At 37.4% G+C, this 25,041-nt stretch overlaps 1 protein-coding gene across 1 annotated transcript; it reads left to right on the top strand.

The window, feature by feature from the left end:
- The first annotated feature begins 4,015 nt into the window (after positions 1–4,015).
- On the top strand, positions 4,016–17,600 carry SRSF12 (serine and arginine rich splicing factor 12). The gene is made up of 6 exons (XM_027853537.1): positions 4,016–4,043; positions 4,098–4,315; positions 10,052–10,156; positions 11,497–11,600; positions 11,770–11,908; positions 16,973–17,600. The coding sequence occupies exons 2-6, from the start codon at positions 4,251–4,253 to the stop codon at positions 17,304–17,306; spliced, it is 747 nt and encodes a 248-aa protein (XP_027709338.1). The 5' UTR covers positions 4,016–4,043; positions 4,098–4,250; the 3' UTR covers positions 17,307–17,600.
- The last annotated feature ends 7,441 nt before the right edge of the window (positions 17,601–25,041 follow it).

Here is a 25,041-nt window from a genome sequence, read left to right as displayed (position 1 = left end):
AAATGTTGGAGCCCTGGGACTAAAGTCTCACCTTGTCCTAATTACAGCTCTCCAGGTAAATGATCTCTCCTAACCCCAAATTTATGTACCTTTTACAAAATTAGAATTTGGTTTAGTTTTACTACAAAAGAGATACAGCACCATCTGGTGAGTAGTTTCACAGCAAAAGATTATTTACATGGTTTCCTGACTTCAATAATAGTATTTACTCCAAGTATTTTTTCCAACACAAATTTCAATGAAACACAAAAACATGTCAGTACAACAATGGGTCCTAGTTTTGTTTTTTTTTTTAAATGGGTCCTAGTTCTCTGACTGCTTATATAGTAAGAGCAAAAAACAGTACCCTCTCTAATCTGATTAAATAGAGAAGAATATTCTTACAAGGACTGATTTTTCCATTTTGGATCTAAAAATTACTATTTTGTAATTAATTTACATTATCACAAAAACGGCATAAAACGTATGAAAATACAAACTATGGGCCTGATTTAGAAAGAGAATTACCTCTGTCCAATAATTTAACAGTCCATCCAATCAATCAACAAGCTTGTACTAAGTTTTGGAAATAAGAAGACAAAAATAAAACAGTTCTTGACCTCCTATCCAAAGAGATAATGTGCACCATTCTTGTTCAGTTGTGTCCAACTCTTCATGATCACATTTAGAGTTTTCTTGGCAAAGATCCTGGAGTGGTTTGCCATTTCCTTTTCCAATTCACTTTACAGATGAGGAAACTAAGGCAAACAGGGTTAAGTGACTTGCCCAAGATCACACAGCTACTAAGTGTCTGAGGCCAAATTTGCATGCAAGTCTTCCTGACTCCAAACCCAGTGCTCTATCCACTGCACCACCTAGCTGCCTAAGCAATGTGCATAAATGTGAGTAGATATAAAAATATATACAACATAAATACAAAGTAATTTGGCAAGATGGAGGCATTAGTAGTTGAGAGGGGTTGGGAAAGATGATGAAAGGCCTCACATAGGAGCTGGTCCATCAGATAAGTTTTGAAAGAATCTAGAAGTTCTAAGAGGTGGAACTGAGAAGACAGTATATTCCAGGTATGGAGCACAACATCCTTCAAAGAAGCACTGAGATAAGAAATGGACTGTTGTGTGTTAGGAACAGCATGAAGGTCAGTTGGGCAGGATTATACAATGAATGAGTGTCATGTGTAATAAAACTGGAAAGGGAGGATGAAGTCAGGTTGTGAAGGGCTTTAAATATTAAACAGAGGAATTTGCATTTGATCCTGGGGTAATTGTTGTTCATTATTTGTTTTCAAAGAGGCCCAATGATATCAGAGGTAATGTCTTGACTTGCACTTCAAATGGATTTAAGTGAGGTAGAGTTGCAGGAAGTTATCAGCCTCACTCTCTCTTCCAGAGTCATTGAATCCAGCCGTAAGACAAAAGTCAAGATGACTGGCTATGGCCTGGGATGTGGGTGGATGACCTCGATGTCTGATATCTGACCAAGCTCTAAGTGCTCAACCACTTTCATGGCCATTGGAACAAATTGTTCTAATCTGCCTATTCCAACAGGGAAAGTCTTTTCTTTTCCCCCAGGGGAAGTCTTCACATGCTTGGGATAGACATCCCCCTCACTGACAGGTTTGAAGCCTGTTGTTACCCTCAAGCCTGCCTGCCTAGACAGTTTTACTAGGGTGAGGGTGCTACACATGCTACAGCTTCTTGGAGCCACAGGTGAGAGTTAGGGGACAGGCAGACACCACAGGTGGATGAGCAGCCCTGGAAAGGGCTTGGTAAACACTCAAGCCAGAGGTGCTAGTCCTCCCTTAACACTCCATACACCCCCTAGGGATAATGGGAAACCGCTGGACTTTATTGAGGACACTCTGATCAGTATTTTAGAAATATCAACTTGGCAGTTATGTGGAAGATGAATTGGAAAGGAAAGAGAATGTATGTAGGAAGGCCAATTAGGAAGTAATATCATCCAGGAACAAGGTAATGAGGATCTGAACTAGGTGGAGGTGGTCTGAGTAGAAAGAGAAAAGAAATAACAGACTTGACAAGACTTTGCCAGTGATCCAGTGTGGGGGAATTACTCAAAGTAAAGAATCTAGTATGAATATTAAAGCCAAAATCAGAAGGGATATACAATTATTAGTAGATATAAATATACCTATTAAAATTTAATATAAAGGCTGACTTTAAAGATGTCATCTACAGAGACAACTTTTGACATCTGAAACCAAGAAATACTTAATAAATTAAACTGTGGTTTCAATTAAAACAGACATAAAGCCTATTTACTTTTGAGAAATGGGAGAACGAAATGACCATTTCTAAATGAGAAATTACTTTACTCAGTTGAAATAGAAATGTCTAGATCATTCTTCTTCACAATACACTCAAATTAAATATTATCTCTCCTAGGAGAGAAATTAAGAAGCATTAAATAGAATTATCTGTCATAAAAGCTTTTATTGGACGGAACCAAAGAAATAGTCATATACATAAAAAGTGTATTTAAGTACATATAACATTAAAGTAGTAAAGGAAATAGGTTTATCAGACAAGAACAAGATCTTGTCAATGATATACTTACTGGAAATAAATCTGGCCCTTTAGAAGAAATATTATCTCTTTCAAACCATTAAACTACTATTCTGGTGTATTAAAGTGGTACTCTTGTAAGTTTCAGGAAGAGATAATACCAACATGAAAATTTCCATGTGCCTCGTTTATCTATGGTGTTGGATATGGATGAGTAATTTCTTTGACTCTCCCTCCAGGAGCTCTGCCTTGGTAGTTGCACAATGATGACACAATCTTTTTCCCTAGTCCTGTCAGAAATATTCTCCCAAGGACCCAAAAGAAAGAAAAACTACCACTGCATTGCCTGCTCATTCCTGCTTCCTCAAGCTCACTGTCAAGATATAGCCAGCAGTGAATGCAGATGTTTAATTTTCTTAAAATGTCCTGATCAAGGTAAACTTCTTCCACAAAGTTCACAACTTACACACCCAAGGAGTAGGTTACTCACACTCTTATGCATTATTCTCAAAATTCTCCAAAGCCCCAAACCTCATTTTAAAACAATCCTGGTCAAAATCTGAATCTGAATTTTACATCCCATCCCCTTATTTAAGCCCGTTTCCCCAAATATATCCCAAACCTGGAAAACAAGGCTGCTCAGCACACATACAAATTCTTGCTATCTACTTGACCATTAAAGGTAACATTCAGCACCTTTCATCCCAACATTCTCCTCACTCTCTCTCCCCATAAGAGCCATTTGTTAAGCCCCCATAACATGTGCTCTGACCCCTAAGAACTTCCACAGTGGATGCTAAAGGGCATCCTTTTTTACTACGATGGGATGGGATGAAGGAGAGACAAGAACTAAAATGCAGGTCAACGTCAACCTTCCTTCCATTTCGTTAATTATTTCTTCTTTGCCTACAAAAGCCCAACACTCATTGCTGAATACAGAAGCAAGAAAAAGCTAAACTGTTTTTGTTCCGTTTTGGTTTTGCACTCGATGTGACCTGTCATTTCATCTCTACAGAGAAGTCCCACCAGGAAGACGGATCATCATCTGCTTGGCCTGGGGCACAGAGAGGTTAAGCGACTTGCCAGGGTCACACAGCTGCAAAGGCGAGGATGGAACTGACTCCAGACCAGTTCCTACTCAACTCACTAGCTGCCTCTCAAACGAACATAGCCCTACGGTCTTGACAACACCCCCGACCCCTACCCCATCCCCCAAAATCAAATATGTACGGCTGTTTTGCCAGCCACCCGGGCACCGCCTGGCTGGCGAGGCGGAGGATGTGTGTGAGGTCACGAGGGCTTCGGCCAGCGCAGACCTTGGGATGCCGACCGACAGCCTGCTGCCCCCGACCCCACTCTCACGTCTCACGGGCGCGCGCCCGCAACCCGACGCTCGCCCCCTTCCCATCCTTCTAGGCCGACGTCGCGCAGGCGCGCGCGCGCAACCCGACGCTCGTCCCCGCCACGCCCCCCTCCCCCCCCCCCCCGGGCTCCGAGCTCTCGAGCCTCCACCGCACACCCCCCCCCCCCCCCCCCCCCCCGGCCCCCGGCCCCGCGCGCCCCCCCCGCCCCCCCCCCCCCCACGCCCCTCAACCGGTGCTTTGCAGCGCAAGCCGAACAGGTGTAGCTGTTAGAGCGGCCTGGGGTTCCCAGAAGGGAGGGAGGGAGACAGTCACTCAGTCGGTCCGTCACTCAGGCCGGGCAAGAGGAAGGACGGAGGGCATCATGTCTCGCTACACCAGGCCCCCCAACACCTCCCTGTTCGTCAGGAACGTCGCGGATGCCACCAGGTGAGTGAGGGGCGGCTCTGGGAGGCGGGGGGAGTGCCGTGGGGGTGGGGCGGAGGTCGCGGAGGAGGAGGAAGATGAAGATGGGACCGGAGGCCAGGGCAAGGCCCGCACCTTCCCTTCCCCCACCCCCCTACCTCTCCTGGGCTCGTCCTGGAGAAGGGGCTCGAGAACTGCTGGCTGAAGCGAGGCCCCTTTCCGGGCGAAGGCCCGGAGCGGCCGTGGGGCTTCCCAGGCCGCGGCGTGAGCCTCCTCAGCCCCCGTCCGACTCAGCCCCTCCATAGCACCCCCAGGCCCCTAGTGGTTTAAAGGACTGGTCTCTCTCCCGGAGACTTAGTGACTCAGGCCAGGCCCCTGGTGTCCGTCCGGACCGACTGACCGCTTCTCTTCGCACATCCTGAGCGCTCGAGCCCGCCCCTTCGATTCCTACCCCAACCCCCATTCTGCGCCCTGGCGACGAGGCCGGATTCTTTCCCTTCCCTCCGCCCCCGATGCGAAGGCTGCGACACCCCAGGTCGCTCTTCCCTCCTCCCCACCGTGCCCCTCCCCCCTCCCCGCAGGAGGCCAGGCTTGGTTCTCATTTTCCCTGGCCAGGGAATGAGGCAGTCTCTTAACAAGCTAGAGTTTTCTTAAACTCCCTCTAAATTGCTCGTTTGCTCTTTTCTTGGATGTGCAAGTTTCAGCTCTGATGTCACCCCCAATGAAATGGAAAGTTTAAACCTGTTAGGTGAGGAGGAACCTAGGAATGACAAAAACTATCGAGTTATTACTTCCTGGCAGTATTGATTTAGCGCTGGAAGGGACTTTTGTAGGTTATTTAGCCCAGCCTCTTCATTTTACATGAGAAAGCTAAGGCCCAGAGAGCTGGAGTGATTTACCCAAGATAGTAAATGGCAGAGCTAAGTGAACCCGAAATCCAAATGCTTCAGGTTTTCCATTGTATAACACTATCCTCATTCATTATTCCTCTATGTTTCTAATCCGCCTGTGGTAATATGTGTTACATTTATACTTCTTTGTATTAATGAATCACTTCTACGAAAATAACATCATTTCAACACCTTTCTTTGAATTTATCCACGCAGTGTAATCCAGTTATAACATGGATTTGAATATAAGGAAGATAAATCATGTCCCCATAACATACGTACATACAATAAAAGCCTGATATACAAAACATATATGGCAGGATTTTAATCTTGTCTTGACAGAAGCCTTATAAAGGGGTTCTGCTCTACTGAGCTCATAATTTTAATTTCCAAAATAAAAGAATTAGTGTGGATTGGAGGAATACAGGCATTTATTTCCTTTCTAAAAGTCATGAACTAGGTGAGACCTAATTTGGTGTAATTCAAGAATGATAATTTGGTCCCTGGTCCAGAACTGAGGATTGCAGCCATACCCTGTGGTGGCATTGGGTCCTAATACCTTTACTGCTCTTATGTGAGTTATGTGGTTCCTTCTGGGTTTTATCGATAGGGTTATATCCATAGCTGTTGAGTTTTGTCTTTTTGTTCTTTTGGATGAGTTGGATCTTTGAAATTTTTTTGTTAATTTTATGTATTTGTAGGTATAGGAATAAAATGGTAGTTCTGTTCACTTTAAATCATTATCTTTGACGATAATTTGAGCCTAGGCTTGGTTGATTAGCATCTATCTGACAAGTTTTCTACTTTCCTTGAAGTTAGGATATAATAATATGAGAGAAAGCACAATTGACAGCACTTGAACCTGTTGATCACCCACTTCTTGAAACTTTCTTTCCATGGCTTTGTGACATTATGCTTTCCTAGTTTTCTTTCTACCCTACTGATTGTTCCATCCTTCTCTTTTGAGTATTTTTCTTTTCCTATTCTTCACCATTACCATGGTCCCCTGCCCTTCCTTATACAATGCCCCTTCATTTCTCACTGCTTACCTTGCCTCTCCAAACCTGGGTTGTTGCCTTAGGCTCTGTCCTCAACTCAGTGGTTCTCTCTGTAGGTTCGCTCTTTTAATAAATTCAGATCTCAAGGATTCAGCAGTGCCTCCAAAACCAGCACATCTCCTCTGACTTCTAGATCTTACATTTCTAACTATGTGCAGAATCAGTCAGTCAGTAAACATTAAGCATCTGGAATATGCCAGGCACTATGCTAAGCGCTGGGGTACAAAGGATAGCAAAATACAGTCCCTGATCATCCCTGCTTTTTGAGGAGCTCTCAGTCTAATGAATAATAATAATAATAAAGACATTTAATAAAAATGTAAAAATAATAAAGACATTCAAGCATGTTCAAAACTGAATTTATCTTCTTCATCCTTAAACTTTCCCACTGTTCCACTTTTGTCAATGGTAACGCTATTCCTCTAGTTTCCCAAGCTCTATACCTTTAGTGTTTCTTTCCTTTATCCCTTACATATAGTCTCAACAAATATTGTCATTTCTTCTTCAGAAAGGTCTCTTAAAATCACATTTTCCTCTCTTTTCCTATCCCATTCCAAACCTTCACTTTGATTACTACAAAAACTGATTTGGTTTCTGGTCACTGTTTCTAGTCTTTCTTTGCCTGGCCATTTTTCATACAGTTTCTTGGAAAGCACTTTGCCAACCATGAAGTTCTAGATAAATGTGAAGTATTGTTCAATTGTTTCATTCTTGTATGACTCTTTGTGACTCCATTTAGGATTTTTTTGGGTAAAGATACTGGAGTGGTTTGCCATTTCTTTCTCCAGCTCATTTTATAGATGTTAACCATTAGCTATTATTAAAATAATATTTTTGCTAGATTTCTTCATTCACAAACTAAAAAGTTGCTCCCTGTAGGGCTTTTAAGAGGTATTACAATTAAGCATATGCTGCCTATCCAACTTATTTCTCATTGTTCCCCAGCAAGCACCTTCTACTCTAGTCAGAACAGTTTCTTCACTGTCCCAAATACACTTTGTGTTTATTCTCACCTTTGCTCGTGCTGTTTCCTACATTATACTCACCTAAATTTCATTTCTAATTTTCGTTTTGATTAAATGTGTTCTTCAAAGTCCAACTCTTCCATAAAGGCTTCTTGTACGTCTTCATCCTACCCACACTGAACTCCAAAAATTACTATTGTGCAAATCAGTGTCACACAGTTTTAACAACTGGTTGTTTCATATTATTTCATATGTTGAGTTTGTCCCCTCAACTAGATTGTAAACCCTATGAAAAAAAGTGACTTCTCATGCTACTTCTCTATCCATCCCCACAAAGTAGACACAAAATAGGCTAAAATTTTTGGTTATCATTTGGTGAATGATATTTTTTACTTTATCATATAGATAAGTATTTTAATATATAATATAGCCACATATAGGTCTTGATATTTTCAGTTTTATAACCTTTAATTAGGAAAGCCTATTATATTTTGTGAATTGCATATAGTATTTGGAATCTAAAAACAAGACAAATTCTAGTAACCTCAGGCATCCTCTTTCTCTCCAAAATCTTTAACCTTCTTTTTCTAATGCTTTCATATATGCCCACATCTCCCCAGTTTAAAAAAAAAAAACCTTCATTGAACCTTACTATCCCTTCAAGCTATCATGCGATATCTTTCCTCCCTTTCTCAGACAAATCCCTAGAAAAAACCTTATGGACTACTTCTCTCACTCACTCCTCAACCCTTTGCAATTTGGTTTCTGCTCTAATCATTCAACTGAAACTGTTCTTTCCAAGTTGCCAGTCATCTCTTAATTACTGAATTTGATGGTTTTTTTCTGTATCATCATCCTTCTTAATACACCTATTGCATTTGACACAGTTGACCATCTTCCTATATACTCTCCCCCTTAAGGTTTTTGTTGTGCTACTTTTTCCCGATCCTCCTTTTACCTCTTTGCCTCTCTTCAGTCTCCTTTGCTTGCTCTTCATCCCCCAATTGTGGGTGTTCCCCGGGATTTTGTCTTAGACCCTTTTATCTACACTGTTCTGTTGATATTCTCATGAGCTCTTGTGGGTTTATTTATCATCTCTGTGTCTGACATATAGGTCTGTATATCTAGTCTGAAGTCTCTACTCTGTCATTCTTTTATCATCAGATGGGTATTAGATATTTTATACTGGATGTCCCAGAGACATCTCAAATTCAACATGCCGCAATAGGACTCAATACTTTCCTTCCCCTACGCTTTTCAAATTTCACAGCTTCTTTTGAAGGCACCACCATATTTCCAATTTTCCAGATTCATAACCTCCACATTATCTTTGATTCCATACTCTCTTTGACCACACATACCTAATCAGTTGCCAAATCTTGCTTTTTCTATTTTTATAATATCTCTTGCATCCAATCCCTTCTCTCTACTCATATACCTGCCACCTTACTTTAGACCCCCATACCCTCTTTCCTAAATTACTGCAACAGCTTCATAATTGGTCTCTTTGACTCTCCTGTCTGTATTCCATCCTGAACACTGCTGCCAAAGTAATTTTCATTAAGGAAAGACTGACCATATCACTTGCTACTCAGTCAACGCCAGTGGCTTCCAAATACTTCTAGGATAAAATATAAACCCCTCTATTTAGCTTTTAAAGCCCTTCACAACCTGGCACTCACCTAACTTTTCATTCTCAACTTTTCTTCCTCATTCACTCTGTAATGTAAACAAACTGGCCTTCTCTCTGTTCCTCACACATATCACTCCATCTCTCATCTTAATGCCTTTTTCATTAGCCATTCATCCATTCCTGGGTAAACTATCACCCTCCTCACCTCTGCCTCATAAATTCCTTCTCTTCATGTTTCAGCTTAAGCACTGCCTTCTACATGAATCCTTCCTCTATTCCCTTCTAATTGCTAGTGCCCTGTCTCTCAGATTATCTTGTATTTATTCACTTTATATTTATGCTGTATATACTTATAAATGTACTTTTTGCCTTTCCCATTAGAATGTAAACTTTTGAGGAGGGATTGTTTCATTCTTTGTGCTTATTTCTCAGCAGTGGTACATAGCAAGTTCTTGATAATGCTTGTTGATTAAGATAAATCTGGCTTATTATAGTTAGGCAAATGGATATGAATGACTATTAAATGATGAAAATATTGATTTCTTATGTGAATAATTGGCTACTTAACAATCCTTTGCATGATGGGAAGAACATTTTAACATATAGATGATTTAGAAAGTATGCTTTCCTTCTAAAACAGAGGTTCCTTACCTTTTTTTGTTTCATGGACTCTTTTGGCAGATTGGTAAAGTCTTTGGACCCATTCTTAGAATAATGTTTTTAAAATGCATAAAATAAAATACATGGAATTACAGAGGAAACCAATTATATTGAAATGCAGCCTGTGTACAGGAAGACTGAGATTTCATGCAATCTAACCATGGATCTAAGAACTACAGTAATTTTGAAGTAATGACCAGCATAAAGATATTTCAAGATAGCAGCAACAACTGTAATGTGATATGAAACTGTGTATGATCTCTGTTAGTGACAGAGTCACAGGTACTACTAATATTACTCTATTTTGTTGTCTTTCATAATTAAAAGAAATACTAAATTCCAATTAGAAATTAGTGAAAGTAAAGATGTAACTTTTTTTTCCCCATCTAAGTCCAAGTACCTCCTGAAATCTATCCACAGGGATCCGTGGACCCTAGGTTAAGGACCCTTGTTCTAGAAGGATCAATACAAGTGTTACAACTGGATTTCTGTAAGCAAACTGCTGTAACACAGTTATATTCCTATTTCTTTGCCTTATTTCTAAAATACTTCAGGCCTGAGGACTTGCGACGTGAATTTGGTCGATATGGCCCTATAGTAGACGTATACATTCCACTTGACTTCTACACTCGCCGCCCAAGAGGATTTGCTTACGTACAATATCCTTTATTTCACTCTGTGTGTGTATTGGTACATGTGTCTGCGTGTAAACATATGTGTATGTCTACACGTAGACATATATGTAATCAGGGGAATATTTGACAAGATTAATGTGTCCTAACTAAATGTATTTATTTCTTTGTCTCAGAAAATCTAAAGCAGTCCACAGTAGCTGGCAAGCACCCCAAAGTTTGAATCAACCTGTTAGATAGAGTCCAAGCATAAACCAAGCAGGCAAGCCAAAAGACACCTTAAAGTTCAAGCGTCAAGGAATAAAGAGGGAGGGTGGAAACAGATAAAAAGAAAACTGGAAGAGGGGAAGTCTTTATCAAGCAAAAGACAAAGCCAGCACCAAGTTGAGGCTTCGGCTTTCCTACATTTACTCAGAATTCCAGATTCAAAGCCAAGTCTGATTTGGTTGGTTCTGCAGCTCTTATAAAGTCCATCTTGCAAGCCCTAAAGAGTAAAGGTCAAGGTTCAAGATCAAGTGACATTGAGGTAATTGCCAAAGTCTCTTTTTTGTATCATCTTTCTTTAGCTTTTCCTGCTCTCTCATATTTAATTAAATTAGTCAATGGTTTCCTAAAATTTATTTATTTGGTAATTTTTCTGCATTCCATTATAATTAAATGGATTGGTACTGTATAGTATAAATAGATAAGGGAATTTACTGTTAGTATTATAAATTCTTGAAGATATAATTTAGGCTGTGTGTTCCTTACTTTTATGTTTCCTATATATTAAGATATAAAAATATACTTAAAGTGACAGGCACAAGGATAAACATTACCATTTCCATTAGATCAAATTAATTTCCATGTAAAGTATATTTGGGCCTGCTCTATGTGAAAACATTGTTGTTCTAGAAAGTAATTGCTCCTAAAATCCATAATCAAAGGCCTTCAATGATTTTAATTTCAGAATAAGGTCCTTCACATTTTGGTTTTCTATAAAAAACCTGATGAATCCTTTGTGAAACTGAGACCTAAAAATTCGTTTTATGTTGCTAATAAGTATTGAAATATGTTTTTCCCAAGAAGCATATTCCTAGTTGACCATATACACTGAAACTACATTGATTCATATAAGGGATATTCAGACATTATTCTATTAGTCAAAAATTAATTTCTCACCTTCTTATTCACATTGTCTTGAAAATCACAGGACCTTGCAGTTTCCATGGTAAAGATGTAAATAATGTTTGGCTGATTATATTCTTCTAAAGTAGCGAGCTTAATTTTTTACTTGGTATTTCCTTTTCATTTGGTATGTGAAAATTACTTTAAAAATTATTTCATTGTATACTTTGATGTTCCAAGTGTCCTTAACAGCTAGTCATATTTGAAGATGTCCGTGATGCAGAAGATGCTCTTTATAACCTCAATAGAAAGTGGGTATGTGGTCGTCAAATTGAAATACAGTTTGCACAAGGTGATCGCAAAAGTAAGTGTAGATAAACATATAGTTTACTTGCTATGAAAAATTATAGTTTCAGGAATAATAGATTTTTGCTTAAAATTCTTTCATAATGATTAACTAGACTAGTTTATATAGCTATTATTGAAGCTTTATAGTGTTGAATTATTTTACAGTGATGTTCTTCAAATTCTAGCACCAGGCCAAATGAAATCAAAAGAACGCCACCCTTGTTCTCCAAGTGAACATAGAAGATCAAGAAGCCACAGCAGAAGGACTCGAAGTAGAAGTTCTTCATGGGGAAGAAGCAGGAGACGATCTGATAGCCTTAAAGAGTATGTAAGGTGTAAATAGTGTTAGAAGGCCCCATCTTGGTATGGAGTGAAGCATGGTATTTTAGACATAAATGAAATGTAAACATTTAAATATATAAAAAGTTTGAAGGCATGCTTCATTAGTCATTCTTTTTAGGTTTATTAACAGGATTGCTTTAGCAGAAAGGACAACAAATGTGCTGATATATTTGACTTTTATGCATAAAATACATAAATTATTAAGGCTCATTGAGTGATATACACATATGCTTAGCAAACATTTGTTAACTTGGTTTGATTAGAGATTTAATATGAATCTTTTAAAATAAGTAGAGGAGGGGAGGGGAGGAACTAGGAAAGCCTCTTTGGGATTTAAGCTGAGTCTCAAAAGAAGCAAGGAGGCAGAGGTAAAGGGGGAAACACTCCAGCCATGGAGGACAAACAGAGAAAGACACTTGAAATATGGAGTTTCAGGTGGGAAGGACAAGAAGACCAGTGTCACTGGTTCATAAAGTACCAGGAAGGGAATAAAATGTGAAAAGAATGGAAAGGTAGGAAGGGGCCAGGTTATGAGGCGTTTTAAAGTGCAAACAAAAGATTTTATATTTGATCTGAGAGGTGATAGGAAGCCAGTGTAGTTTATTGAGTAGAGGGAAGTGACATGGTCACACCTGCAATTTCAAGGAAGATCATTTTGGCAGCTGAATGCAGGATGGATTGGAGTGGAAACAGACTTGAGGCAGGAAGACCCATCAGAAAGATATTGCCATGGTCTAGCCGTCCAGTGATAAGAGCCTGCATCAGTGTGATTGCTGTGTTGACTAGAGAAAAGACGACATGTGAGAGAGATGTTGTGAAGGTAAAAATGACAAGACTTGGTAACAGATTGTGGCATAAGAGAGGAGTCAAGGAGTCAAGAGGTTGTGAGCCTGGGTGACTGGGAGAAGGGAGATGCCTTGACCGTAATCGGGAAGTTGGGAAGAAGGGAGGATTTGGGGGAAAGATAATGAGTCCAGTTTTGGACGTGTTAAATTGGAGATGGCTCAGGTGGGACATTGAGTTTGAGATGTACGGTAGGTGCTTACTTAGTGATGTGATACTAGAGCTCAGGAGAGAGTTCAGGGCTGAATATGTAGAATTGGCAATCATTTGCATAGAGATGATAATTGAACCCATAGGAGCTGCTGAGATTACCAAGGGCTATAATATAGAGAGAGAAGAAAAGAGAACTCAGGACAGATCCACAGGGTACATCTGGTTAGTGGGCATGACCTACAGCAGTAATGTCAAACTCAACTTGAAATGGTGCCATTGAATAATACAGAAGGATTCCAGCAGGCCACTTATCAACTTAGAAAACTACATATTAACATTAACTACATATTAACATTATGTTCTATTGTATTTTTATTTATTCGTCAAGTATTTCCCAATCTGGTTTGGGAAGACTCAGAAGTGCATTTTGTTTGACACTTTCCACGTAGAGGAAGAGCAAAGAGACTGAGAACCGAGAAACTTGAGAGAAGTGTCAGAAATCTGGAGAAGAGAGTGATCATTAGTGTTGGAACTTGCAGGGAGGTTAGGAAAGGTAAAGACTGAAAAGAGGCCATTAGATTTGACAATTAAGAGATCATTGATGACTTTAGAGAGAGCAGTTTCAGCCTGTTGAAGATGTTGGAAGCCAGATTGCAGAGGGTTTAGAATCAAATTAGAGGCATTGATTCTAGACAGCCTTCTCAAAGAGTTTAGCCACAAAAGAGAGGAGAGCTATAGGACCATGGCTAGTAGCGATGACAGGATCAAGTGAGGGTTTTTTTTTTTGTTTTTTGTTTTGTTTTGTTTTGCTTTTAAGGATTGGGGAGATATGGAGAAGGAGCCAGCAAATTTGGACAGATTAAAAATTAGTGAGAGAGTGAGGATAACAGGGGGAATCTTCTTGAGAAGATAGCCATGGATGGGGGATCCCAGCCCTCAAGGAACTTACATTCTAATTGGGGAGACCACAGATATAAATCAGAACATACAGGATAAATGTAGAGTAGATGAGAAGTAGGAGGGGGTGGCACTAATAGCTGAGACAATCAGGAAAGGCCTCCTGGAGGAGTTAGCATTTGAGCTACATCTTAAAGGAAGGCAGGGATTCCAAAAGTTAGAAGTTGGAAAGGAGAACAGTCTAGGCATATTTAAAAACAATAGAACTTTTCAGATCTCTAATAATTCATAAGAATCACAGAGTTTCAGAATTAGAAGGGATCTCAGTAACCATCTAGTCCAATCTGTATCTAGAAAATTTCCCAGCATAGCATACCTGGAAAGTGGTCACCCAGCTTCTGCTTAAAAACCTCTAGTATAACACAAAGTTGTTTGTGAAAGATGACAAGCTAAAAATTAATGTGCAGTTATTCTATTCAAAGAATTAAAGTATTAGAAAATATAAAATCTCAGATATAGTATTGTGTTTTAGAAGACAGACATAACTCATTTGAATGGCAGCTAGGTTGCACAATGGATAGAGCACTGGACCCAGAGCCAGAAATATCTGAGTTCAAATTTGGCCTCAGATACTTATCAACTCTATGACACTGAGCAAGTCACTTAACTGTTGTCTGCCTCAGTTTCCTTATTTGTATAACATGGAAGGGGAAGAAAGGAATTAAGCATTTATTAAGTGCCTGCTAAATGCTTTACAAATATTATCTTATTTCATGGAGATAATAATAGTGCTTATCTAACCCAGGCTGTTGTGAGGATAAAATGAGATAATTTTTGTGAAGTGTTTTGCAAGCCTTAAAGTGCTATATGATGCTGTCATTATTATTGTTGTTGTTATTAGTGTTCTGGAAGGGTTGATGATAACAATATTTTGTTAATAAGGAATTGGTTTCTAAAAAATATTATCCTAAGCAGTAATTATTTAGTGAATTTGTAATGCAAAAAACCACTTTGTATATGCCAGCTGTCTTACTATTTATTCACAGTAACTACCTTGAGTATTACTTGTGTTATTTTTCCATTTGTATGTAGAATTCTGTGATGCATTCTTCTGTCAGTGAGCGGCATTCATATTTGTTTTTGAGCCCTTTGAGAAAAGGCAGGTGGAGCAGTGGATAGAGTGCTGGACCTGGCATCAGGAAGACCTGAGTTCAAATCTGTTCTCAGGCTCTTACTAGCTCTGTGACCCTGGGCAAACCACTTAACCTCTGTCTGCCTCAGTTTCCTCATCTGTAAAATGGGGATAATAATAGCACATACTTTTCTGGGTAGTTGTGAGGATCGGATGAGATATTTGCAAAGCACTATGCAAGTCTTACAGCACTGTATAAATATTAGCTGCTATTATGTTGGCCAAGTAGTATCTTCAAGTGTGATAGCCCTTTAATTTTCTGTCTCTGTGATTATAGAATAATTGGAATGGATATTGTTTTAATTTTCTGTTTTTGAATTTTGTGTGAAATAAGGAATGAGTTATTTTCTTTTTGAAGACTGTCATTCCACCCCCCCCCCAAGAATTTACCAGCACCATTTGCTACACAACTTTGCACCCAAAGACAAATATTGATTGTGTACTACCTATTCTCTGAGACAAAAATACAATCAACATATACAGGAATAAGAAATAATAATATATAGGACTTTATTTCTATAATAATGTCGTTGTTACTACAAAAATATAAAACACTACAGAATTAATTGGTCATAAATTAAAGTTAACAATACTTTAGCTTTTAGGTATATATGCTAATAAGGATGATATAAAGAGAATGGAGGAAGCATCACCAGGCTATGGCCATAACCTGATATTAAATAGGAAGATCTGTCTTCTGATTATGTGGAGATAGCAAAGTACAATCTGTGTATTACGGCTATTAACTATACTTTCTTCCCTTGTTTTAAAACAAAGTATCTATGGGGAGACTAAGAGGACGTGACCCACCTTGACTCATAGTAAGAGTATCCTTGAGATACTCTTAGGGAAAGTTTTTCTACTAGTCTCTAAAATAGCCTCTATGCTTTCAATTTCAACATTGATATATACAGAAACAGAGCTACTTTTGTAGGATTGAACATTTGCTAAAGAGTAAATTCAAACATTGATTTTATTGATTGGAAACACTAATATCAAATATGCTTACTTCTGATATCACTGGTGGCTTTATCTTCCCAGGGAATTATCTCTAGCATTTCAAATTACTATGACTGTACCTCTGCTTAAAACAGCATTTAGTAGCTTAATGGAGCTTGCTATTTGGAATGCTGTTTGTTGTATGTCAGATGTGATAAAGCTTTGAATAGTTTGTTTTCCTTATAAAATGTGTTAAAAAAGCACTTTGCAAAACATAAGGTACTCTGGGATATAAGCTGTTGTTGTCTGAGCCACACAACATTTTTATCTTAACTCAATAATGATCCCTAGATTTGGTGCAAAACTCATGCTTGATGAATTTCCTATGCTTTTTGTGTCCTAAAATCTCAAACTTTTCCAAAGTTGTTGGGGCCTCATTTAATTAACAAATATCAAACTAAGCTATCAAAAAAGAAAGAAGCAGTTAAGAATGTAGCAATTAATATTAATTTTGCTAATAATAATTGTAGCATTGACTTCAATAATAATTCTTTCCCCACCAGTGGGAGTTAAGCCTAGCACATGACTGGAGAGAATGAACTGTCCCAAATATTTGTGAACTCATAAGAGTTAGAAGAGACTTCCATCCACTTGCCATTGGACATGACCGCATCTTAGTTGTTCCATACCAATGAGGATCTGTCTTGAAGATCCCCTAAAGATAAAAGATACTGTTCTTTTTCAGTTTTATTAAATCCTATTGTCAGGAAACTTCTTAACATAAATATCTCATGCTACAGCTTAATTCTATTAATATCCTTATTCTGTCCACATTAAATAAGGAGAAATTTTTTTGGTCATTGCTTATGTTATAGCCCTTTATCATCTCAAGAAATATAAATTGCCAATCAGCCTTTCTTATCTTAATATTTAGAGAATAGTTATGAGATCTTGAAAATGTTGTTTCATAGCCTAATCATTTTTTTGTAAAATATGTACACTAATATTTTGGATATTTGCAGGTCTCGTCGTAGGGGACTTTCTTATAGCCGATCTAAATCTCGATCTAACTCATTAACAAGGCATTCTACCTCAGGAAGGAAATCAAGATCCCCTAGAAGAAATTCTAGTTCTAGACGACGGTCAAGATCTGAGTCCTTACAAAAAAGGACCACATCTGTGGGAAAGTCACAATCGAGTTCACCTCAGAGGCAGACCACCTCAGGAGCAAAATCAAGATCAGATGGAAGACATTTTGATTCACTAGCAAGATCCCCATCAAAATCTCCCCAAAGACACACTAATTCTGAAACTAAAGCACAGTCTCGGAGCTACCATCATAAAAACAATTGGTGAAACAGAATCAGAAGATGTCTACACATACTTAGACTTTCATTATGAGACAGAACTTTTGTTAAATAAAATTCTTCATAGCTATCATGTGGGCCAATATTATTTTGGGCATATACAAGTAGTAAAATATATCTTGCTTTGGATTATTAGATTTGGCCTCAGCATCACTTGCAGACACTATAAATAATGTTATGTTTCGTTTTGTGCTAAATGAAACTTCCTTATTGTAGTCAGGAAGACCTGAGTTAAAATCTGGCCTCACACACAGAATTAGCTGTATGACTCTGGGCAAGTCACTTAACCTCTGTCTGCCTCAGTTTCTTCATCTGTAAAATGGGGGTAATAATAGTACCTACCTTCCGCTGGTTGTGGTGAGGATAAAATGATATATTTGTAAAGTGCTTTGCAAAATTTTTAAAGCACTACGTAAATGCTAGCTATTGTTGTTATTATTATCAGTTTCATAATGTTACACACAAACCAATTCTTTTCCTTCCCATTTCAATGTGCCTAGCTTTTCAAACAGTATTTTCACATGTGTGGTAAGAGTACTTTTCAAAGGAAATAAGTGACATTGAAATAATTTATTAACTCATTTCATATATTCTATATTATTAAATAATAATGCTACACATTGGTATAGAACTTTTACCTTTCCAAAATGCTTCTGCATACTTACTTTTAAGACTTCACAGAGCTGTTATTTCATTGATGTGGACAAAATACACATTTCATTGATACAAATTGTAATACTTGAAACCTTGATACACTATTCATTAGATGCTATGGCTTTAAAATTTTGTAACCTGGTGGTAAATCTTTTGGGGATCAATGTCTCTAAATTTGGCCAAGCCAGGCTTGAGATAACAGATCACCAAGGCCATACTCGAAACTTTCAGTTTGATAAGATCCACCAGATCATGTGTTCCACTGTTGTAATGTTTCCACTCCAGTGTTTTAATCTTAAACCAATTTCTGGTGAACACCTTCCCATATTACAAAATGTAAAGTAGTTTTTGCTACCTTGTTAACAGCAGTATTCACAACAAGGTCACGAATGCAAAAGGAGGTGTTCTTTCCTGAACTCCAAGGTAACCTTATCAAAGAAGATTGAATATATATTGGTAGGATAATGTAGATTAATTGGCATTAAAATGATATTCAATTCTACATGAACTTGAAATATAATGTATTTCAGGAGGGATCAGATCTGTGATTTCATTGGCATGTGGAACTTCCACTGAGGAAACTCTGTTAATACAGATCAGTACTTGGCTCTGCAACTTGCAGTCTAAAACAACTGCTTGGGTACTGAGACATTAGGCTACTTGTCCATAATCATGCAGCCAGTGTGTGTTAGAGGTGGGACCTGTGTCTCCAGCCTTTGTTTCCTTGAGGCCAGTTCTATACACTGTGCTATGCTGCCTCATTACATAAAGTTGTGTAGCATGTTGAATTAAAAAATATAAAAAATGGCTTTTACAAAAAAAGGAAATATTTTGAAAATATTGTGCTATCCCCATTTTTCCAACAATGAACTTTGTTTACATTCTTTGCTTTTACAGTTAATAAAATCAAGGACTTTTCTAAAAAGTATTTTTAGTTTACATTTTAGAGAAGCTTTCTTGTTGGTAGTATTATTTATGATAATTTATTTTTAAATATCAGCAAGCATTTATTAAGTGCCTACTATGTACCAGGCACTCAGGATACAAAAACAAAAATGAAGCAGTCCCTGCCCCCAAGGAGTTTAAATTCTACCAAGTACAGTACCATAATGATGTATTTATATAGCTCTGCTTGTGTGCTATGTTAAATTGCATTCTTGAACCTTTGCGAACAAAGTTAAGTATTTTTTTGCCTAGTATGCCAGTCTGCTTTACGAAAAAGATTCTTTTTAATAAATTACATTTTTTTTAGCAAATAGCATTCTTATATTCATTTTATTTTGAATAAAATTTCCTTTTTTCTTAGAACTTTGTGTATTTTCAGAAGCTTTCAGCTTTACAAAAATTGTAAGTAATGGACAAGCATTGATTCACAGATTCTGTCTGAATTGGAATAATCTGGTGTAATTATAGCAAGATATTTTTGCCATTTAAGGCATAATACATCTTTAAAGTGAATACTTGATCAATAGCTTCTTGTTGTTCAGTAATTCAATCTGATCTGACCCTTCGTGACTCCAGGGACCATAGCACGCCAGGCCCTTCTGTTGTCCACTATCTCCCAAAGTCTCTCCAAGTTCAAATTTCCATGACATTATCCATCTCATCCTCTGCCATCTCCTTTTCTTTTTGCCTTCAATATTTCCCAACCTCAGAGTCTTTTCCAGTGAGTCCTGTCTTCTCATTATATGGCAAAAGTATTTAAAGCAATGAAATATAATTAAGAGCTGATAGTATATAGCTCAAATATCTCAAGAATTTAAATAGCACCATAATTTTAAAATCTTAGTTTTAAATATGAACCAAATAATATTGTTATAATTTTCATTTCATAAGTAGCCATATATACTTTTGAGTAAACAGGGTAACCTAATGCAATTTTTCCCACTTCTTATCCTGTTGGTAATAAAACTTCTGTGTCTCAGTTTTTATAATTGGTAAGCCTGTGAAAAGCATTTGCTTTTCTAGGAAAAGAAGATATTTGTCTTGGTAAGACAAAGAGGGAGATGAGTAGAACAAAGAAGGTGAAAAGGAAAAGGTTAATGCCAAATGGCAATGAATTGCAGCAACCAGAATTAATAGATTTGATGGCCTTGGGCAAAACATTGGCAGGTGTGCTTCAGTCCCCTGGAGAGTTACCTTATGGTTGGTTGGTAACTATTCTGGGGTTTCCTATTACTACAAAGAAATTTTTCTTCATAGTGCCCTAGTCAGGGACTACTTTAAATGAAAGTAGATATTATAATTTTAATTGATTTGCTTTTAGAAATCTGCTAACTTTATATAAAGTTAATATTTTTATATGGCAGCTCCTATAATTGAGTAATACATGAAAAAGTTGTATGTGGTACCGTATTCAGTTCAGTAAACATTAAGTGTGTTTATTTGCTAGGCACTGTGCTAAGTACTAAGAATATGAGTATTTACGTATATACAGCAAAGAAATTTGTTTCTAGATTTTCTACTTCAGTGACAATCCAATCCCCCTTCTCTTTTCCTAAAAACAGACTCAAAAAAATCTACTGTAGTTTTACCTAGTGCAGTTAAAGATCTTTAATATGATTCAGTTAGCTTTTTGAGAGTACTAAGAAGGAACAAAAGCATCACAAAGAGAGGCTGTCAGCTGCCTTTGTTTCTCTACATGGCTACTTAAGGGCTGAAATTCTGTTTATTTTGCAAAGATAAGGGAACACATGCAATTTTGCATGGAGACCTGGAATATAACTTTGTTACTAGGCTAATATTTTTATTTGGGGAATTTTTAGCATCTTAATCCCATGACAGTAAAGTATATTAATCATATGACAAGAAACATTAAAAAAAATACAGCACTTAATTTTTTTCAACTAAAACATAACATCTTAACTATATTCTTTTTAAAAAAATCCTTAAAACAAGATAATGGACTATTTATAGTATTTCATAGAAAATTTTAAAGAACTAATAAATGAGCTGTATTCTCTCCCGTGCCATATTTATTCCCTTCTAGCAAAAATACTTAGGAAAATAACATTACCTTTAAACTACCACTGGTCTGGGAGAGGTGATGACTGATGATACTACCACCAAAATGTGACTTTAGGTATTTGGTAAAATCTTAATATGTCTAGTACTTTAAAAGGGCACAATGGTAGGAGAAACATGAAATGACCAGGAAAATGAATCCATAATTATCAGTAACACAAAATGTATCCTGGAAATTTTGACAATCCTTCACAAATATTTCAGTCCTTTTGTGTTGATTCACATTGTCTCTAGATAACATAATACTTGTAGTAACTATGGCATAGGAATATGTATAAAGATATTTCTAAAAATCTGCAGTTGATTAACCCAAAATGGGATTAGAATACATTTAATTAACACATTAGACATTCAGTATTGGTTTCTTTTTATCTGAAATAATAATGGCAGCTAGCATTTATGTAGCATTTGTAAGGTTTGCATAACACTTTACAAATAACTCATTCAATTTCACAATAACCCTGGAAGGTAAGTGCCATTATCCTTATAGATGAGGAAACTGAAGTAGAGGTTGAAAAACTTACGTAGGATCACATGGCTAGTAATCGCTGAGACAAGATTTGTATTCTGCTCTTCCTGACTGCAGATCCAATGCTCTATCCAGTGTACCACCTCTTTGCATTTCTTCACTTTTAATATATGAAAGATGAAAAGAGAAAATTAGTTTACATAGGATATCCAGACCAACAGTATTGTTTTAAGGAAAGTGTATACTGGGTTTGGATTGTGGTTCGTAAAAAGGGTTACCTGAATTTCTTCAGATACAGCATAACCATGAATAACATCTATTTCATGGGTGATGCCTATCATTTCTAGATATGGTATGAGTTATGAGCCTCTGAAATACCTAGTTCTATATAAATGTTAAGTATATGTTAATTTATTAGCTTAATGCTTTTGGTGAATTGATAACACCAAAAACCCCTTAGATTTATTTGCCATCTCATAAAGGGTAATTATTACTGTTGTGTATCAGCATAGTTTCTGGCATCTTACTTGGAGAAACAACCAGGAGTGAAATTTGAAACCAGTTCTCTTCAAGAGAGAATGCCCTATCAATAATGCTATAGTCCTTAGTCCCAGAAACAGACTGTAAGTTCAATGATATTTTATCTAGTGTTATGGTCTTATAGAATATAATAGGCACAGAGGAGAAAGTAATATTCTTTTGGCATATTATAAATTTTTGTACATCTAAGTATTATGTGCCTTTTGGAAATAGCTACATGAATAAAATACCTCCACGTATGAAATACCTGACCATTCAATATTTTAAACATTGCTTCCAAAGGCAGTTGAGTGTTGTGTTTATAACAGCCTGTTGTATTAAAAATTATTGCATTCTCTAGTATATTTCTCATAATTTAGGTCAAATTTAGTTATGTGAAATAGTATTGACAGATTTTTTGTGTATATGTTTGTGGGATTATGTATACATAAAATATTTACAAGCCCAAGCAGAACTATTTGAGCATTGTGCAATAGAATCATTTTAAAGCAAAGCACTTAAGGTAATTTGGTATATTGACCAATGTGGCATTGAAGAATACACGAATGCCCTTCCCTTTCTTCTTTGCAGAATTGGTGGACTATAGGTATAGAGCACTGCATATACTGTAAGAATTTGTCCAGATGTTAATTTAGCTGAACTCCCCCCCTTTTTTTTTACTCTTTATTATAAGGGATGGTTTTCTGGGTGGGGGAGAAACATTGGGAAATGAAGGTCATTTAAAATAAAATGTCAATAAAAATTAAATAAAAAAAAGTAATTGGGGTACTCTTCCAGTCCTTGTAAACAGGGTATGACCTGTTTTCTTTGCAGAGTACGTTCTTTGTGAATGAATGAATTTTTTTAAAAAACGCATTTAGTAAGTGGGAGGGGGTGGATAATGAGAAGAGGAGAAGCCCTATGTTAATTGCCAGAGATACAAATAGACAAACAGTTGCTCACTCTATTTGAGGAAGATAACACATATTGTATAGTTCAGCTGCAGGGTGAATGGAAAGGCTAATATGCTCTTAGGGTGCCATCAGGGTGTGTCCCACAAAGTGGAGAGCTTGGAGGGGACTGGCCCACCACCATCGGGCCTGTGGGTTGGAGTGGAGTGAGTATGATGAGGCCCCTCTAGCAGGGATAGAAATGGGAAGGGTTAATGTCCAGCCAGGAGGAGAGACTGGAAAAGGGATGTTGGGGGCAGTGCATGTACTCGTAAAAAATTATGTGCTGACTAATGCCCTGTTGGTGGCACTATGAACTAGTCCAGTCATTCTGAAAAAAAAAAATTTGGAATTATTCAAAGAAGGAGACTAAAAACTCCATATTCTTTGACTCATAGTTCCAAAAAAGAAAAGCTCCGTAAATGTCACAACATTGATTGCAGCACTTTTTGCAGTAGCACAGAACTGGAAGCAAAATAGGCTTCAATCCAATGGGTAATGACTAAATAATCTGTGGTTCAAGGTAATGGAATATTGCTTCTTTGTAAGAAACAATATGATGAATACAGAAAAGCATGGGAAAACATGTATAAACTAATGCAGGAGAAAATAAGCAGAACTAGGAAAACAATATACCTGACTACAACAGTGTAAAATGCAAACAACAATAGCAAACCAATTGAGATGGCATATTGTGAAATTATGATACCCAAGCTTGTCTCCAGAGACGAAATATGAAAAGCATTTCTCTTCTTTGCTGAGGTGAAGGACTATGGGCATAGAACTTTTAAAACATAAAACTGTTAAAACATGTCAGTTTCAATTTGTTGGTTTTGCTGAACTTTTTTTCCCCTCTTTTTCTTTGTAATAAGAGATGGTTCTTTCAGGGGTGGGGTGTGGGAGACATATATTAGGAAAGGAAGTTGATCTTTAAAAAATCAATTTTTCTGGAAAAGAGTATGGCAGAAACTAGGCATAGACCAAAATCTCACACATATGCCAAAATAAAGTCAAAATGTGTTCATGATTTAGATATAAAGGCTGATAGTATAAGCAAACTGAGAGAGCAAGGAATAGTTTACCTGTCAGATTTATGGAGAACAGAAGAATTCATGACCAAACAGGAGATAGAGAACATTATGAAATGCAAAATGGATAATTTTAATTACATTAAATTGAAAAGTTTTTGCACAAAGCCAATGCAACCAAGATTAGGAGGGAAGTAGAAAACTGGGAAAGAATTTTTACAACTACTGTCTCTGATAAGGGTCTCATTTCTAAAATATATAGAGAATTAAGTCAAATTTATAAGGGTACAAGTCACTCCTCAATTGATAAATGGTCGAAGAATATGAACAGGCAGTTCTCAGATGAAAAAATTAAAGCCATCTATAGTCATATGAAAAAATGCTCTAAATCACTGTTGATTAGAGAAATGCAAATCAAAACAACTCTGAGGTACCACATCACACCTATCAGATTGGCCAACATGACAAAACAGGAAAATGATAAATGTTGGAGAAGATGTGGGAAAATTGAAACACCAATGCATTGTTGGTGGAGTTGTGAAATGATCTAATCATTTTGGAGAGCAATTAGGAACTATGCCCAAAGGGCTATAAAAATGTGCATACTCTTCGACCCAGCAATAGGACTTCTAGGGCTGTATCCCAAAGAGATCATAAAAATGAGAAAAGGATGCATATGTACAAAAATATTTATAGCAGCTCTTTTTGTGGTGGCAAAGAATTGGAAATTGAGGGGATGCCTATCAATTGGGGAATGGCTGAACAAGTTGCTGTATATAGTAGTAATGGAATACTATTGTGCTATAAGACATGATGAGCAGGTGGACTTCAGAAAAACCTGGAAAGACTTGTATGGACTGATGCTGAGTGAAGTGAGCAGAACCAGGAGAATGTTGTACACAGTAACAGCTACGTTGTGTGATGACTAACTTTGATAGACTTAGCTCTTCTCAGCAATGCAAGGATCTAAGACGTCTCCAAAAGTCTCATGATGGAAAATGCTATCCACATCCAGAGAAAGAATTAGGGAGTTGAATACAGATCAAAGCATACTATTTGCTATTTTTTTCTTCTATTTTG

This window comes from Vombatus ursinus, unplaced genomic scaffold (genome assembly GCF_900497805.2).
Source record: "Vombatus ursinus unplaced genomic scaffold, bare-nosed wombat genome assembly UNPS02000582.1, whole genome shotgun sequence".
Lineage (NCBI taxonomy): Eukaryota > Metazoa > Chordata > Mammalia > Diprotodontia > Vombatidae > Vombatus > Vombatus ursinus.
This window is presented reverse-complemented; position numbering and strand designations above follow the sequence as displayed.